Source organism: Tupaia chinensis, unplaced genomic scaffold (assembly GCF_000334495.1).
Source record: "Tupaia chinensis unplaced genomic scaffold, TupChi_1.0 Scaffold000333_1, whole genome shotgun sequence".
Classification (NCBI taxonomy): domain Eukaryota; kingdom Metazoa; phylum Chordata; class Mammalia; order Scandentia; family Tupaiidae; genus Tupaia; species Tupaia belangeri.
The window spans coordinates 2,838,199-2,853,149 of NW_006159827.1; the positions used below are offsets into that span (position 1 = coordinate 2,838,199).

A 14,951-nucleotide genomic window follows, 5' to 3' on the forward strand; every position below is an offset into this window, starting at 1 on the left:
TCTTTCTCTATTTTTTTGGAGAGGTTTTTGCTATAGGGCGTGTGCTCGCCAGACAGACAGAGAGAGACATAGAGACAGAAAGCAAGAAATCACCCCGCAGGGGGGATGGTCACGCTGCAATCCCTTCTCCTCCATTCTCCTCTCAGGATCTTGGGCACACACGCACACGCACCCGGCGTGAGTTTTAAGCCACTGGGTCCGGGACGCGAACCACAGTCGACTAAGTGGGAGTCCAGCGACATAGCCATTATGCTAACTGGTGGAGCCTGAAGGAGCTTTGTCAAGCCCCTGTCTGAGTGTCTCTTTCCATGCTGTGGTCTGTAACATCTCTGATTCTTGGCCCTGAGACTACCAGTAGCTGGTCCTTCTAAGCAAACAATGTCACTGTCATTTTATGAAAACAAGATGTCTGGGTAACATACATCAGGAACCAATTTTTGTCTTTCTGCCTCTGAGCTCTTTTCTGTTTTTTTTTTTTTTTTTCCTGGTTACCTCAAAGGATGAGCAATCTGATGTTGTCCTGGGTCTGACAGCCTGTAGCCCCTCAGTCCTCAGGGAAAGGCTGGTAACCAGGAGTCTTAATATCCAGCCTAGATGGGTTCGGTGACCCTGGCTGTCTTTCTCTACACAAACTTAACCTTCTAGCACAATCCTTGGTCCTGAGGTTTTTAATTTCTTAATTACAATGGATGGTTGAGAGGGGAGACAGTGAGTCAGGTTGCCTGGGTTCAAGCTGTGTGGCCTTAGGCAAGTTATAAAGCCTCTCTGTGCCTCAGTTTTTCACCTGTCAAATCAGTATACTAATAATAGCAACATCATGGGGTTGATGCATGGTTTCAATGAGACAATGGAATTACTGGACTTGATAATAAAGGGCTCCACATGATGAAGTAAAATTTCCCATTATCCTTACCTAAGCCCTCCTTGTTCAGGGTGGGGAGGAGGTCTTCAAACAGTTTATGGAAAATGAATATTATGAGAAAACTACTCATGGATTTCACATTTCTATGAACCAAAATAAACTCAAATTTTAAATCCATGTTTTCATGAAGTTTCTGAGGTTCCCTCGTAGACTACAAACCTAGGTGAAGGGGTAGGGGGTCATAATATTTCAAGATGACAGAGTCATATTGAAAGCAGGTTTCGAGGCCTGGGCTTCCTTTCCGTGGTACCATAAGCATGCAAACTAGCAGGAGGCCCTTCCACCACTAATGCGCTTTATTTTTTCCCATGTCAGTTCTTCTATCCGTGCAAGACTAGAGAATTGAGTTGTTCATCACTTCCACCACCGCAAGAGCCAGCTATGCCCAGTCCCTGGCCCAGAGGGTCTGCTCCTCTCCTTCTTGAATCCCACACACTCTGTAGTGGTTTTCAGGCTTGAGCTTGCCTCAGAACCCCAAGAGGGCTTGTTAAGACAGGCACTACTCTGCCCCCAATGTGGCTGATTTGGTAGGTCTGGGATAGGGCACAAGAATTTTTAAATTCCTAGGGATGCTACTGTGCTCAGGGATCCATACTTTGTGAACAACTGTCATTGGGTGTTAAAAAATGACCTTTTACATAAGTCAACAAAAATGAGATCTCTCATTTGATCTAGTTACACAAAGGCCAATTTTTATTCCTGGAATGTATCAATTCTGGACTAATTTTAAGAGAGACCAATGTGGCTATTTTCAGACAACTTCCCGTAGGAAGGAGGGTGGATGGTGAAGTATGGTGTATGGTGAACGGCACAAAGAAGAATAACCTATCATTAGCACCTCGGTTGGTGCTTACTCACACTTCCAACGATGCAAAACCAGGGTGTGCTCATCAGAATGTTTCCAGAATTGGCCATGCAACCTTGTTTACAGACTATTTTTCCTCTGGGGAGTGGAAGTTTGGAGGAAACTTTTCAGAGGTACCACAAATGTGAAGTTTCTCTCTGCCAGCAGAGTTTCACCATGTTCCGTTTGAATGGTGCATGATTCTTAATTAAAAAAAAGGTTGAAATGAAAGATTTTGAATCATCTGTACTTAAGGGCTTTTTTAAAAGAGAGTTTTGCTATAGGACATGTACACTTACTGGAGACAGAGAGACAGAAAGTGAGAAATCAGGGACCAGCATATGGTATAATGGTTACATCACTGGACTCCTACATGGTCGAATGTGGTTTGAGTCTTAGACCCAGCAGCTTAAAACTCATGCTAAGTGAGTTTGTGTGTATGTGCCCAAAATCCCGAGAAGAGAATGGAGGAGAAAGGATTGAGGCATGGCTGTCCTCCTGGGGGTGGGGGGTGGGAGTTCTTACTTTCTGTCTCTCTGTCTCTCTGGCAAGTGCATGCAAAGATCTCTCTACAAAAAAAAAAAAAAAAGAGAAATCATCCCCTGAGGGGATGGCCATGCCACAGTGCTTTCCCCTCCATTCTACTCTTCAGGATTTGGGGCATGTATGCATACGTGCCCAGCGTGAGTTTCAAGCGACCAGGTCAGGGACTTGAACCATGGTTGGCCATGTGGGTGTCCAGCGACGTACCATTATGCCATCTGCTGGTCCCAGGGCCTTTGTAATATGTAAACACCTGCTTTGAGAAAGCCAAGGATCATTTTAGATTCAGCTGTCTCAAAAGCTAAGACCCTACAGGGTCGTGGGGTCTGTCCAGTCATTCTGAATTTAGATAGTTGGCAACGTCTTGGACATTTTTCCACCTTGGAGTAGCATTCCGTTTCCTTGGAGATGATCTCACCTTAGTGACTTGATTCTATAGTGCAGAATGTCACAGAGGCCAGGCTATATGACCTGAGAGGTGGTCACAAATCAGCTTTCCACTGGGCTCTCAGTGCATGCGTTAGGAGCTGCACGCTGACAGGAGAGGAGTCCCAGTATCCCGAGAGCTTCCTTGCTAGGGTGGCCATGTGGAGGAATCACACAAAGAGGGAGAGCCCTAGGGAGGCCCTGCTGGTCCAGCCCTGGCTATGTGTGTCCTCCCACATCCAGGCCAAGTACAGGCATGTAAGAGCTTCAAACCATTCCAGCCCCCCTGCCTGCAAACTGCTCCAAATAACACCTAGTGAACAGAGATAAGCTGTCCCCACTGAACCCTGTCTGAATTACTGATCTGTGAGTGGTATAAGCTCCTAAGCCTTAGGGGATGGTTTGATATGCAGCATTAGGGTAATGAGAACATTAAATGTGGACACCTAGAATTAGGAAGGCTTTGGAAATGGAAATATCCAAGATACAAAGTGTTTCAGGCAATGGTTGACCCAGGATAGTGGCCAATGGTTATATACAAGGCCAAAGAATTGCCTCTAAAGACTGAGCTGTGCTGGCCTTCGGAGACGGATCAGCAAACATGAAGAACCTGCTAAACCAGCAATAATCTCTCTTTTGCACTTGCCAGAAGTTGTCTTAATCATGCTGTTTTATTCTGGAAGGCTCTTATCCAGAGGCCTACCCAGTCTAAACCCAGAGTGCTTTGTGAAAACCTCACTATTACGATACAGTAAATATTAACACAAAGGCCTCGAATTCAGGCGCTGGGTTCTTTCCAACACAAATACTCAACAATTTATTTATAAACAGCATCTCCTCATTTCCTCTTATGGTGATTATTGCCCATCTTTGCTTTGCAGCCTCATGTATCCCAGAGGTCTTGTTGTTTTCTTTTTTTTTCTTTTCTGGCCTAACGTCATTTCTGGCATCCTTAGCTCTTGTAAGTTCTGCTCCCTCCACACTGTGGTCTCCAGAGGCTCCTTACGGTGCACAAGGAGCAGGCTGGGTGTGTGAAGGTCAAGATCACGGACTTGGGAATGCTGAAGAACAGTTCATATGATGGCTTCATCGTCAGGGAAGCTCTTGGGCACAACACACACCTCTCTGAGCCTCAGTTTCCTCATCCATAACAGGAGGAGAGTCCTGACTCCCAGGAAATGCTTTGCACGTTGCGGTCACTACTGTTAATCAGCCACTTCGCCTTGTGCTTCTTCTTGGGGCAAGTTATTAATTACGGGGCTCTCTGCTAAGTAAGGTAAAACGATAGACATTTCTCATTGTACCACCCTCACTCTTTTGACCAAGGGGGTAATAGAGTCAGGAAGGCTTTGCACATGCTACATCTGTAAGAGAGAACATCAGTCTGGGGTGTTCTCGAATCCAACCTGGCAAGCATGGGCCCAAGGACTGGCTTCTTGCAAAAGGATGCTGCCTGGTCCACGGCTGAGGAGAGGAGGTCTCCGTGGAGCTTCTTTCTATCGAAGCAGCCTTGTGCAATGCTTAGAGCCACAAAGATGCTCTGGAGATGGAAGGTTCTATTATCTGGAGTCTGTGTGGGATCTGGGGTGAGGCAGGTCTGGGTTCTAGTTCTGGTTTAACCACCCACCATCTGGGTGACTAGATAATTTATTCAACTTTACAATTTTTTGAAATTTTTGTTTTTGTCTGTGAGTCACATTCAGAAGTACATTTTAGGCCTGGATACACATGCAGTCACACAACTGTACACAACCTCTCCTCCCCAAACAAAGTTTCCAGGAAAATACTGCCCCTGAAACACCCTTTTTTCCCCTCTGAAATTCTGGTTGTAATCCACTAATTCGATGTACTATCCACTGGTGGATTGTGACCTGAGGTTTGCAAATACTGGGGTGTTGGGGGAAGTTATGAAGTATTTTTCTTTGTTTTTCTATGCAAACATATGACTTTTCCAACAACTCAATGCTTTAACTTTGTTAAAAACCTCTAATTTCCTTGTCTGTATAAAAGGGTCATGATATACTTTGCTGGATAATTTTTACAATGATCGAATAAACAAAATAGTATGCAAAATCTCTGGCACAGTGCTTGACACACACCATCTAGGTGGTCAATGAATGACAAATGATGACGTTACACTCATCATCACCATCATCATGGTTTAACCTATACGGTAAATAATTAATAAAAAAGCTAACGTTAGTTTTTATGATTCTCCTGGTTCAGGAGTCAGCACACCACATCCATGTGTGGGCCACGTCCAGCCCACCACCTGTTTTTGTTATCCAGTTCACCACCTGTTTTCGTTAATAAAGTTTTATTGGAACACAGCCACGGTCATCTATTCCGATAGTATATGTGGCAGCTGGAGGGTTGTAAAGGTCAAGTTGAGTAGTGGCCACAGAGTCCATTTGGCTGGCAGAGCCTTAAATATTCATGATCCACCCTTTACCAAAAAAGTTTTCCAACCCTGTTTTAATCAATAGAATATTATGCTGCCTACTCAAAAGGAAAAAAAGAAAACGATGCTTGTGAAGGCCATGTGGCAACATGAAAAAGTATTTACGGTATAAAAAGCGGGATAAGGATTTTCTTTGGCAAAAAGATCTCCTTGAATACCACGAAAACATCTTCACTATAAAAATGGAGGGAGGCAGATGCCGAGAAGCCTGGTAACAGTGGAGATGTTGAGGGCTGTTGTCTAGGTCCTACCCTAAATACCTGGAGTGGGGGAGGAGAGTGGGGAGCAGGGATTCCTTGGGCTCAATGGCCCCAGCTTATCTCTGGTTCTTATCCTTCTTTCCCCAGGCTTAGACAGGGCTCCCAAAGTTAGGGTCAGGGTTGGGGGGATCGTTTTAAATTTCCAAGTGGGGCAGGCAGCAAACCCAGCCAGTTTGCCCGCTCAGCCACAAGCCAAACATCTGCTCGGAGCAAGACTTGGAAGTCCCTTGCCCACAACTATGTCCCTCTGCTGGGGCTGGAGCCAGGCTGAGCCGCCAGCTGCTGTGAGTTTCCATCAGAGACGGACCTTTGGCGGGAGGGTGGGAAGTGAGGCCTGCTCCCCCTTCTCTGCATTCTTGTGGGGAGATGGGGGCAGAGGAGCCAGACTGTGCTCCCAGCATCCCGATGGGTAATTTGGAACCATATTGTGACTGCAAGGGTATCTTCACTTCTCTCAGTTGACTCTTCCCCATCTAATCTAGCAACTCTCTGGGGACGTCGCCCGGCCTGGGTGAGGGGTGTGGGGATGAGATGAGGCAGAATGGCAGAGCGGAAGCCCCTGGCAGGAACCGTCGGCACTCAGAGTGGAGATTACATTAAATGCTATGTTCTGCCTCCCTTGCCCTTCTTTAGTTTCAAGTCTGGGGTGTGGGAAGGGCGGAAATTCCTGGGCAAAATGACCATGCCCAGGAAATCTGTATATTTAATTTCTGAGAAAATATCCCGTAAGCACTCTGAACACAAGGGAGTGGCCCCGAGAGCTGGTAACAAGCAGAGCATCGAGGTCATGGTCGGCACAGCACGGGCGCCCTGCCTTCCAGGTGGGAGGTGGGAGCAGAGGTATGGAGAACGGAGAAGGGGCTAGGACAAGACGGGTGGGAAACACTCCAGGTTGCTCCTGGACTATGGAAGCCTTCGATGCTCCCAAGACCCTCTCAGGGCAGTGGGTAGAATTGGGGTAGGGGACGCAAGTCCTTCCGTTGTTCTTCCTGGCACGCAGAGGAGAGGCTCCTAACCTCCTCCGTAGGCTGGGCCAAGTTCCTGCACACACAGCCGTTCATCCCAGCAAGCATGAACACCCACAGGCACACCTCCTTGTCTTGCTGAACCTACTGCCCAGGCCCCACCGCAAGACTGCTCAGACTTTGCACCTCGAGTTCAGCACAGAGTTGCTGGGGTTGAATCACAGTTCCCCTCCTCATGGGCAAGCCACTGCTGTGACTCAGGTTCCTCATCTGTGAAATGAGTATATAAACCCCAACGTCTTCCACTGGTTGTTACAAAGAATTAAAGAGACTGAGACCTTGCGCAGTGCCTGTGAGAAATCACAGTTGTCTGACTCTCCTCCCTACTCAAGGCTCCCCTGCCCTCCTCTGCCCTCCACAGCACAGAGAGACAAGTGAGGGAGAGGGAGGCTGAATAGTTTTGAAGGTTTTTTTTTTTTTAAAGCATTTTGAGCCAATGTATTTGATATCATTTACAAAAAATATATTTCAGATGAATTAAAGAGCTAAATGCAGAACAATCCAGGAAGCTACAATGACAACACAGGAGCTGAGAAGATCTTCTTACCTAAAATTGCAAACCCAAATGCTATATAAGTAATGATATGCAGTGATGGAATATAAAAAAGAAATATATATACAAAATTTTAATTTTCATATATTCAAATATTTTTGAGTTTTAATGGGCTTCACGCTTGTAAAAGGGCAGTGACAGCGGGGGTGAGCTGGTCTCTGGGACTGGGCTTTTTCTGCCCTGGTGTTTGCTCATGAGGAGGGATTACTCTGAAGACTGGGTGACTGAAGGCATGTCCCTGGGTGTCTTGCCTCTCCTAACCTCAGTGTAATGATAACTCTTTCTGAGACTGCTCTCAGGCAGGCGTGGGCAGCTGTGGAGCTTGGGTTCATTTCTCAAGAAGACAGATGTGCCATGGCTAATTTTAGGTGACCCTGTCCCATCAGCAGGGCCTGCCTGAAGGCCTGGGGTTTGAAAGCTGGGAGGAGGGTGCAGATCTGACAACCATATTCAAATCTACATACCCGGATGGTCCAGTCACTTGCCTGAGTTGGGCTCAGACAGCACTCCGTCTTGAGACCTGGCTAGCCCACTGTTATCTGGGTTCACTCAAATCATGGCCCCTTAAGAGGAATTCCACAGGGGTGATTTGGAAGCAGCTTTTGGCAATGTGACTCCACTGGTCTGGAGAATACTTTGCACTGGGGATGATTTGGTGGAGGGGTGGGTGGAGGACTCCCCAGCTCTGCCCTGCATGCTGCGGGCCCCTCCCAAGGTCTCAGAGGAAGGACAGCCCAGTAACAGCTGCCAAGGCAGCACAGAGGAGTCCTGAGTGTAGAGCCGAGTACTGTGTGGAGAAGGCAGGGAGCCCATAGGCCTCAGATTGCTAAGATTTAGCCCCGTCAAGGACGGGGCTGGAGTGTAAGGCAGTGAGTTAGATCTTGTGTCTGCATTTCTAGAACTCCCCAAGGACAATGAGAGGGTGAGAGTGCTGGACAGCATTCTCTAAGGCCCCCTGAGGTAATCCACTCCCCCAACAAAAAATGAATAGAAACTCAGAAAACCAAATAGGCCTAAAGGCCCAGGCTGACTTCTGGACCCTTACTATGCAACGGGTTTGTGACCCATCCTTTGAGCTGAGCTTACACAAGGGGATTTTTACCACCAAAGTGAAGCCCCAGGCCAGCATCAGGATCCCCTGGAGACTTGTTGAAATGCAGATTTTTGGCCCAGCCCTGTGGCTTAGTGGTTAAGGGAGTCAGATTCCACAGGCCCCATTGCAATTCGAATCCCAGCCCTTGCGGCATGAAAAATGTGTGTGTGAGCACGTGCCCACATGCCTCAATTCCCAGCAGGATGGAGAAACGGAAGAAAAGGGGATTGTGGTGTAACCATGTCCCACTGCGGAGTGGTTTCTCCCTCCGTCTCTCTAGTGAGAATGTGCACCCTCTGACCAGGGGGAAAAAAAAGTAGTTTTCAGGACTCACCCATCTCTACTAAGAAAGGAACTCTGAGGGCTGGGATGTTGGATGGTAACAAGAGTTCCAGCTGATTTTAGTTTAAGAACCACTGCGTTTACCTACTAAAGGTTCTGAGAAGTCCTGCTGTAAAACAAACAAACAAACAAAACCCCCAAAACCACGCAATTTTGTTCGCACTCACATTTCCTAAACTAAATGGCCACAAATCCCTCTTACAGCATCGTATCTGCTAGCTTGCCTGGGGTAGGCTTTGGCAAATAGGAAAGGCCCCGGACTTGGAGTCAGGCAGATGTTAATCTGAATCCCAGTCCCAGACCCAGTGGGGGGCACAGCCTCTTCACATTGTTGGGTGGTCGTGAGCTTGAGACCGGACACAGGAGCACCGTCCTTGGCTCAGAGCTGTGCAGCCCCATCAGGTCTTGGCTTCTACCGACAATGGTTAAGCACCATTACTACGACGACCAACAGCTAGGTGTTACCAAAATGTTCCAGCCGATTTTACGCGTCTCTCTTTTCTGCCCTCCTTTCCCCCCTTACATCCCTGTTTGGTTTTGGGGAGTTGGGCTGAGTCCCATTTGCTCTGCACACTGGTGATCTCAAGCTGAACGCCCTGACTTCTCGCAAAGGAGGCTGCCCTTCACCGGCAGTTAGCGGCACACTGGCCTCCCTCCCGGCACGCGCTGGGGCTGTTCTGTGCTGTCCTTTTACGAGGAAGCAGAGGAGCACACGGGACAGCCGGCACACACGTCCTCTTAATGTGGCTGCTTGTGAGGTGTGACAGAGTCACTCGGGGAGCACAGCCTGTGTCACACCAGTGTCACTGGGTCACACAGTCTATGGCCTGCTGGGCCACCTCGCTTTGATCAGATTAGCTCTCTTTTTTTTTTTTTTTTTTTTTTTTGAGAGATTTTCACTGTAGGGCGCATGCGCTTGCCAGACAGACAGAGAGAGACACAGAGACAGAAAGTGAGAAATCACCCCCCAGGGGGGATGGTCATGCCGCAATCCCTTCTCCTCCATTCTCCTCTCGGGATCTTGGGCACGCACGCACATGCGCCCGGCGTGAGTTTTAAGCCACCGGGTCCGGGACGTGAACCGCGGTCGACTACGTGGGAGCCCAGCAACATAGCCATTACGCTAACTGCTGGTTCCCCAGATTAGCTCTCTTCTTTAAGAACATGAACAGGGCATTAAGTAAGACCACCCACAGCAAATACAAGCAGGGTGTTTTATAACTGGGTACCATGTAGTAGGAAGACTACTGGACACAGGTTTTGCCCTACAGAAATGGCAGGATTTTTGGAGAAGTCACCTATTCCTTCCACATCTCAGGTTTCTCATCTGTAAAACGGGTTTGGTAAAATTTATCCAAATGTGAGGACTAAAGAAAGTTCTGGAAAGGGTAAGTGTAGTATAGAGCAGGGGCTAAATGTGGCATTGGAACATCACCAACCCCTGAGGCAAAATGGCCATCCAAACTGATCCCACCTTTCAAGGCCCAAGTTAGTTGAAACATTTGTTCATTCATTCATAGCGTACATATTTATTGAGCGCCTATTATCTGTACTGATGGCACCTGTAGCAAATACAGAGCTGGATAAGACCTTAGCATTCTGAGGGATGACAGCCATGAATCCACGAGTCACACAATTGCTTATTAAATGAAAATGATGGTTTGGGCAAGGAAGAAGTCTGACTTCCACAACCAAACCCAATTCAGCCCAGCCAATAATGGCTTCCCTTCAATTTCCTGCTTCTCTTGACTGTAGAAGTTGCTATTTACTGTCTAGTATTGTTGTTTAAATGCTTCCAAATGTCACAAGTACTTCCTAAAGCTGACTGCAGGCAAAAGCCCAGAATCTCAGGCAGCCTTTGCCCTAATTTGAGGCTGAACAAATACGTGAGACTCAGTCAAGGCTAAAATACGTTCCCAGAGCAGATCTCTCCTGGGAATAGCAATTTGGCAAATGTCACAACGACTTAAAGAGGTCTCCCCACGACTTGGAATTATTCAGAATTTACACGTTAAGGACAGGCAACTCTCTGAAGGCAGATAGGGGGCAGGAGTGGGGTGGAGCAGGGAGAACACTTCATAAAACAAAGTAACGACTTAATATTTTTAAAGCCATTAGGACATGTATTCCTCCCGAGAAACCGATCTTTCGAACGTCATCGCCACATCTGCAGCAGAGGGAGTAGGTTTGGTTCTCTTCGAGTTCTCAGGTAAAACAGTGGGAGGCTGTAGTCCCCCGAATGGCAATCCTGGCTGAGTGGACAGGATGGGGCAGGAGATGGAAGACCTAAGTTCTGGATAACTGGCTCGAGTTACGGTGGGGATGGAGCCCAGCCTTCTCCGGGTGGAGCAGGAGTGTGTGGGCTGGCACTTCCCTGGGTTTCTGGTGACTGTCAGCTTGTTCCCAACCAAAGAGGTTAGGGTTGGGACTTTTATTCCTGACTGTCAAACTGAGGTTACTTAACTGATGAGAGGTAGGAGAACAAAGTGTAAAAGGGAGGCTGGAGGCCAGAAACGAGTGACTGTCAGCCCCATGAAACCGGTCTTAAGCTATTCCTTTTATTTTCCACAGGGCGGCCTAAGAAAAGCCAATCCAGGGACCAGCAGTTAGCGTAATGGCTATGTCGCTGGATTCCTATGTAGTTGACTGCGGAATGAGTCCCAGACCCGGTGGCTTAAATTCACGCCGGGTGTGTGTGCGTGTGTGCCCAAGATCCCAAGAGGAGAATGGAGGAGAAGGGATTGCAGTGTGGCCATCCCCCCTGGGGGGTGATTTCTCGCTTTCTGTCTCTCTGTCTCTCTCTATCTTTCAGGCGAGCGCACACACCCTATAGCAAAAAACTCTCAAAAAAAAAAAAAATTCAATCCATGAGGTTCTTATCTCACAAACACTGTTTTCTCCTGTATGCTTTCTCAAAACGGTCTCTGGTGGCTCGCTCTCCAACAGCACCCCTTCCACATGCCAGAGAGGAAACTTCTGAAGCACAGCTTGGATCACGTGATACTTCTGACTCAACACCTGCCTCTAGAGTAAAGCCCTAGGCCCATGGCATTCTCCAGCATGGACACAGTGCCCTCTGCTTATATTATTTCCGGGGTCTTGGCGAATAATACAGGTGAATCAATCAATATTTGACGGACAAATAGGTGGAAGACATGACCCTCCAGGAAGCTTGCCCCTGCTGACTTCACCATCCTTGCTTCCCTTATTTATTAAAGTAAGTTTTAATGAATATATTGGGTTGTCAGAAAGGTCATGATGTGTTTTTGCATAGAAAAACAGAAAAAAAAATGTCATGACTTTACTGACAACTCAATAGATAGGAGATATACAGAGGACTTCTAGTTCTCTGTACCAAGCAGGTTCAAACACAGGGTGTTTTTTTGTTTTGTCTTTTGTTTTGTTTTGTTTTGTTTTTCTTTCTTTCTTTCTTTTGCAGATGGTCACCCTTTTAAGGGGACACGCATCTTACCCTCAAAGCCTGAGGGCTTCAATAGACCCTAGTTATTCCAGAGACAGCTTGGATCTCACCTCCTTTATGAAATAGACCTCCCCCGCACCCCGCAGCAAGGTTAGGTGCCCTTTGTCTAAGCTGTGACGTTCAGCTGTTCATGACCTCCCCAGGACTATGAGCCTTTCCAAGTCAGTGACCTTGTGTTATTTTCCACAGGACAGTCCTGGTACACACAGGGCAAATGAGCAACAGATACCCGCCGAGTGCATGGAGGCATGAATAAATGCAAGACGGAGGAAACAAAGCTGTGGGTGGGCCCTGAGCTTGCAGCCCTGGGCCTGGGCAGTTTCGGTCAGACCTGGAGCCCCGGGAGAGAGACTTACATATTCCACTTCCTTGGATGGGTCGCCAAGGCTGCCGTTGGTGGTCGGGGCAGTGGTCTCTGCACCTTCTGGCTTTTCCTGTTGCTTTCCCTCCTCCTTAGGCAAGCCGCCCTGCCCGGGAAGGGCCACCTCTCCCACGCCAAGGGCCTCGCTCTTATACTGCTTGACGAATTCTTCCATCAGTTTCAACTCGTTCTCCAAAAGTCCACGGCAGCGAGAGGGGTCCTGGTCATAGATGGGGAGCTGATGCATGAGCTGGCGTCGGCGGTAATAGGCCCCCTCGGTGCCCGTCACTGGTTGCTTCTCCTTGGGGATGAGCTCCATGTACTGCAGGCCCTGGGGGGAGGAGGAGGAAGAGGAAGAGACAGTGTGATGTGTGTGAGGTTACGAAACTATGCCAGACTCCACCAGAGACTCGAAATGCAATGTTTTCCCAAATTATCAGCAAGGGAGACACGCACAGTCCACTTCTTAACTTAATGTAGCATTGTTTAAATGTAAAGACAGGTTCTGTCCATTGTCACAAATAAGAAAACACACAGGAGAGAGAAAACATAAAGGAAAAATATGCACCCTCCACTTTGTAGCTGTAGGAGATGTTCTGTCTTGATCTCAGTGACTGCTATGGAAGCGTGTCTGTGCAGAAGTTCATCACACCATACAATGAGACCCTCCACTTTACTTTGTGCATGTTATGTTAGGTCGTCAGGGAAGTCATGATGTATTTTTCAACGCAAAAATGCACCATGACTTCCTGATGACCCAGTACTTTGATTTTAAAAAGTATTACAAAAGTTATGCCTCAGAGGGCAGGTGGTGGCAGAGTGGTGGCACAGGTGGACCTACATGGAAAAGATTCTGGATTTGTTTCCTGGGACCTCCCCGAGAACATCAGGTGTGTGTGTGTCTGTGATTCAGGTCAACGGAGTCTGGGGCAGATTGTGGTGTGAATGCCCTATTGGGGGTTCCTGTCTCTCTGTTTCTCATGTAAAAAAATAAAATAAAATAATGTAAAAATAATCATGTAAAAAATAAATAAACTTAAGAAAAAAAGTATGCCTCATTGGTCCATGGTAACAGTGTGAAAACAACTTTGTATTTATCGTTCCAGACTGTTTCCTAACTATACTCATTAAATCTTATTTAAATGTTATTTTCTGTGTGTGTATGTCATTTTAAATGAGTCTCTGGGTGGGACCCATAGTGCAGTGGTTAAGTGCTGTGCATTGGGAACCAGAACACACACGGTCAACGGCGGTTCTAGTCCCAGATACTACAGCTTTAAAAACATGCTAGGCACATGTGTATGAATGCCCCAAATCCTGATGAGATAGAAAAATGAAGAAAAGAGGGTTGTGGTGTGATCACACTCTACTAGGAGTGCTTTTTCTCTCTTTTTCCCTCTCTCTTGGGTGAGCACATGCACCCTCTGGCGATTAATTACAAAAAAAAGAAAGAAAGGAGGGAGGGAAGGAGAGAGGGAGGGAGGGAGGGGTCCCATTTCTTCTGTGACTGTGATAAATTGTGTTCATGGTGTGGGACAGAGACCATTTTGACATGTGAGAAAGAAACACTTATTTGCATTTGTCATTTATGCTCTATCTCTTCATTAACTAGCTAGATCGCTACTTGCTAGTCATAATTATTATTATTTTATTGCTTACTCCTCAAAGGCTCCTATAGCTTTAATATTTCAAAGTCATTGGGAAAAGAAAATCTGTATCCACTCGTGGGCCAGGTTTTCTACCAATATCTGAATAGAGATCATTTTGCTCTATTCTTTGACTTGAAAGTTTGCATCTGTCACCGAAGAAAGTTACTGCATTTAAATCTCTTCCCTAGTAACATCTGCTGACAGCAGCCAAATGATAAAGTTCTTATGGTATGAGATGGTTCTTCAAAAAAGAAAAAAAGCTCATGGAAAATACTATGCATGGATTTAAAATATTTTTTGCACCAAAATAAATATGTACTTAATTTTTTTGTTGTCGTTGTTTGGGATAGAGCATGCGTATGCACATGAGATAGTGTAGACAGAGAAAGAGAGAGAGGAGCACCCTCCACAGGGCATGGCCACATCACAACCCCCTTCCTAGTCCTCTAGCTCCAGCTCTCCAGGATCTTGAGCATGACACATGCACCTGGCATGTTTTCAGAAGGACCAGGCAGGGGACTCAACGACACAGTCAGCATGTGGCTTCTAGTTGTACAGTCTGGAACGCTACCAACTGAACCACAGAGGCTGGGCCTTTAATTCCATTTGTCCGCACACTTTTTGAGGTCCCTGTGTAGAATGAGAGAAGCAATGCAAGCCAGCCGATCTCATACAACCCCGGCCCTGCAACTGAGTATTTACCTTTCGCCTTTGCTCATGGAGTTACCCTCCCAGAAGGAAGGCCCTGTCTGTCCTTCCTGTTCTTAGATACAGTAAAAGGCGCTTTGGGCATGCCCATTCCTTAACCATTCCCAGTATATTCCAGATCCATATATATGTTTTTCTTAAAACAAACAAACAAACAAACAAAAAAAAACCCCTTTTTTTAAAGAGAGATTTTTGTTATAGGGCGCATGCACTCAACAGAGAGACAGAGACAGACAGAGATAGAAAGTGAGAAATCACCCCCCATCCCAGGGGGGGATGGCCA

General features: G+C 46.9%; 1 protein-coding gene across 2 annotated transcripts in view; it reads right to left on the reverse strand.

Annotated features, from left to right (window-relative positions):
• Positions 1-14,951, reverse strand: part of LMCD1 (LIM and cysteine rich domains 1) — a 69,292-nt gene that overhangs the window by 7,539 nt on the left and 46,802 nt on the right. For both annotated transcript variants that reach the window (XM_006152043.3, XM_027773269.1), the window contains one exon: positions 12,307-12,642. In XM_006152043.3, the coding sequence (XP_006152105.1) occupies positions 12,307-12,642 (336 nt within the window). The remainder of the gene's footprint in view (positions 1-12,306; positions 12,643-14,951) is intronic.